This window comes from Impatiens glandulifera, chromosome 5 (assembly GCF_907164915.1).
Source record: "Impatiens glandulifera chromosome 5, dImpGla2.1, whole genome shotgun sequence".
Taxonomy (NCBI): Eukaryota; Viridiplantae; Streptophyta; class Magnoliopsida; order Ericales; family Balsaminaceae; genus Impatiens; species Impatiens glandulifera.
The window spans coordinates 2,472,798-2,475,833 of record NC_061866.1 but is presented as its reverse complement, the minus strand read 5'-3'; the positions used below and the strand labels follow the sequence as shown (position 1 = coordinate 2,475,833).

At 34.1% G+C, this 3,036-nt stretch overlaps 1 protein-coding gene across 1 annotated transcript; it reads right to left on the bottom strand.

The window, feature by feature from the left end:
* LOC124940125 lies at positions 1–1,919 on the bottom strand. Its single transcript, XM_047480609.1, has 3 exons — positions 1,115–1,919; positions 640–832; positions 1–566 (listed from the first exon to the last, which is right to left on the bottom strand). The coding sequence occupies exons 1-3, from the start codon at positions 1,889–1,891 to the stop codon at positions 127–129; spliced, it is 1,410 nt and encodes a 469-aa protein (XP_047336565.1). The 5' UTR covers positions 1,892–1,919; the 3' UTR covers positions 1–126.
* Positions 1,920–3,036: the final 1,117 nt, after the last annotated feature.

Below are 3,036 nucleotides of genomic sequence, written 5' to 3'. Positions count from 1 at the left end.
ATCATGTAAGGTTCCCCCATAAATATAACATTTTTAGACTATTAATAAGATAATAATCTACTAGAAACACATTAGACAAATTCCAAATATGTAAAATAACAAATTCATCATTGAACATTCTTGCTTCTAAGTTCTACCCTCCACAAGAACCCTCTTCATCTCCTCCACCATCCTTCCCATTTGCTCCCTAGAATGTAGAGGCGACGGATAAACAAACACAATATCCAACTTCCCATCTCTTATAGTGTCAAATACAGCAATCGATGGCCCGACTCCATGAGTCGAAGCGCATCCAATAAAATCTTCCAATCCGAATTGACTTTCCGAATTGTCCACCACAGTATCCTCGAAAACACACATCAACGAAGTCCTCAAAGACGAATGTGGTGTCAGGCTAGGGTTTTCAATGGCCTTGCACATAAGAAAGTTGAGGTCAGACATGTCTGTAAAGTGTTTGTTTGATAGTTTCGAATTCGAAAGGGATGTGTAGATCCTTTCTGCCAAGTCCCACACCGTTTCTCCTCGTTTCACTACGTGCATGGTCATGATGGCAGAATGGTAAAATCCTGAAACGGGCAATTTTGTAATCATTAACTCGATCAAAACAAGAAAAAAATATAATGGTCATAACTAATTTACCAAAGTTGTGACTTGAAAGGGGCGGTTCAAGATCGGTCCGACAATCGGTGAGAGTTACAATAGCGTATTTATTACCAACGCTATTTTGCTTGTATTGAAGTGGATCGCCGGAGTTTCGCTGACCGGATTGCGCTGCCATCACTCCGGCAGCCGCTAGAGCTCCACATAGCTTTATTCCTCTTAACTTACAATCCTAAATGACACCCAACATTGAACATATTTTTTTCATATTACTTAAATATTTGTATTTTATGAATTTAATTTAAAACATTATTGACAGTTTTTCATTTAAATCCAGATCTATATATAGAAACACAAATGCGTCACTTTATTTTAATGTTCATTCTGCTCTTATTTTCAATGCATTTATGCTCTGATATTTTTCAAAAAAACAAAAATAAGTTAGCCATTGACCTTATGACCCATTGTTCAAATTGACCCCTAAACTTATAAAATAAAAAACAATCACACATACCGCGAGAATTTGGGAAGTGTCTTGTTTGCTGAGCTGTAACCTCACAACTTGAGAACATCTGGGCTCAGAAACATCTTTAAACTTTAAGTTTGTAAATCTAAGAGAATTAACAGAATAGCCCAATATATCAAGCCCATGAGCCCAAATAGCCTTCTTTGCTTTACCGACAGGAACCAAATCTTCAATTACCAAACTAACCTTCCCAAAACAACTATTTTCCATCTCTACCTCCTTCATCAACTCCTTCAGCTCCCTAAGAACTCCCACCGCCGTCGTCCGATCACATACAGCCGTATGAAGCCGGAAAACCACGGCACACTTCCCTTCCGGCAGCTCATACAAGCTTCCGAAGAAAACGGGAACACCGGAGGATGAAGAAGTTGAAGAGAGGTTTGGAATGGACCATGGGTTGATGTTCATTTCATGTTCGTGGATTATGTGGAGATGAGAGAGAGAAACGGCGTTGTTTGAAGTTGGGAGAAGTTTTGAGGTGGATGAAAGAGGGAATGAGTTTAGTTTGAAGGGAGGTACTGGTGTGGATGGTATGATGAGAGAGAATGCGGCGGCGCCGGCGGCGGAGGAGTAGGTGATTTTGGAGGCGAGGATAGGGTGGGAATTTTGGAGGTTTTGGAGGGCATTATGGAGATGGGTAATGTTTAGAGGTTTTGATAATAGTAATGATAGAACTGTTGTGCCTGTTCCACATGAGACAGCTTTGCACCAACTTTGTTCGGTTTTACCCATCGGTCGGCCGCCGGTGATGATCCGATCAGACATATCTTTGTGTGTGTGAGAGAGAGAAAAAGAGGTGGTCGGGTTCAAATAGGGTAGAAGATGAGATTATTTATAGAAATTCAATTTTTAGTTTAGCAACCAAACAAAATATAAAATAAAAATAGAACAGGTAGAAGAAAGAAAATATGATTACCCATTAAGTTAGCTATTAGTATGAATTTAGTGCCCAACGGTTAAAAATGGATATGGGAAATTTCACTTCACTCATTTTAGTTAAAAAAAATATTTTTTATATAGGTTGCGGCTGCTCCTAGTCCGTCTAGTTACCCTGAGATTGCCCATCAGATGGATTAAGACTATGATTAGATTAAGGATTTTTAAAAAACTTAATGGTAAAAAAAAATAATGGTAGAATATGATTTTAAGGAAATGATGATTATTTTTTGGTAAAATAACTTAGAAGGTATTGATATATATAAAATTAAAAATTATAATTTAAGATAAAGGGTATTTTAGTATTTTGATTAATAAAACGAGTAATATGATTGTTGAAAAATAATTAATTGAAATTGTTTTATGTTAAATTTTTTAAAAAACCCAAAGAGGAGAAGACCTAAGATATTAAAGTCGAATAAGAATAAGGTCCTATGGATAAGTACATATCTAAGAATTTGCTAAAAACATAACGAGAAAATTATGGATAAAATGAGAGTAAATAAATATAAGTTTTGTTATTTTTTTTTTAAATTAGATAGAAAAATAGTATATATTAAATTAAAAAATAGAGTGCAATGTCATATTTATACAATAATAATAAAATTTTTGATGGAATTATGTTCACCGAGCTCCAAGTAAAAATCATCCATTTAAGTGATTAAGTGATAGTTAACTTCCTATATTAAATCAAATGTAATTTTAAGTATGTTTGGTTTGAGAAATGATTCTTACTTTAGTTTTATTTATTTTTTTATAGCAAAATGATAAATCATTTTAATAGAATGGTAATTCAACTCATAACAACTTCAATTTCTTAGTTTAAATCAAATTTTAAATAACTTAATAGTTTTTTTTAAAGGAAAAAATATTTGAAAAAAAAAATATTTAAGTTAAAATGCGTGTTCGTGTTTTTTTAGAAGAAGTCCCTTGACCAGTATTTATTTTTTTACTCCTTTATTTTGAGTTATTAT

What these genes read in the sequence shown, in the direction of transcription:
- LOC124940125 (XM_047480609.1), bottom strand. Translation starts at nt 1,891, where the DNA reads ATGTCTGATCGGATCATCACCGGCGGCCGACCGATGGGTAAAACCGAA. An exon ending in ACACTTCCCAAATTCTCGCG is followed by an intron (nt 833 to 1,114) that starts GTATGTGTGATT and finishes GGTGTCATTTAG; the next exon opens with GATTGTAAGTTAAGAGGAAT. An exon ending in CCTTTCAAGTCACAACTTTG is followed by an intron (nt 567 to 639) that starts GTAAATTAGTTA and finishes TGCCCGTTTCAG; the next exon opens with GATTTTACCATTCTGCCATC.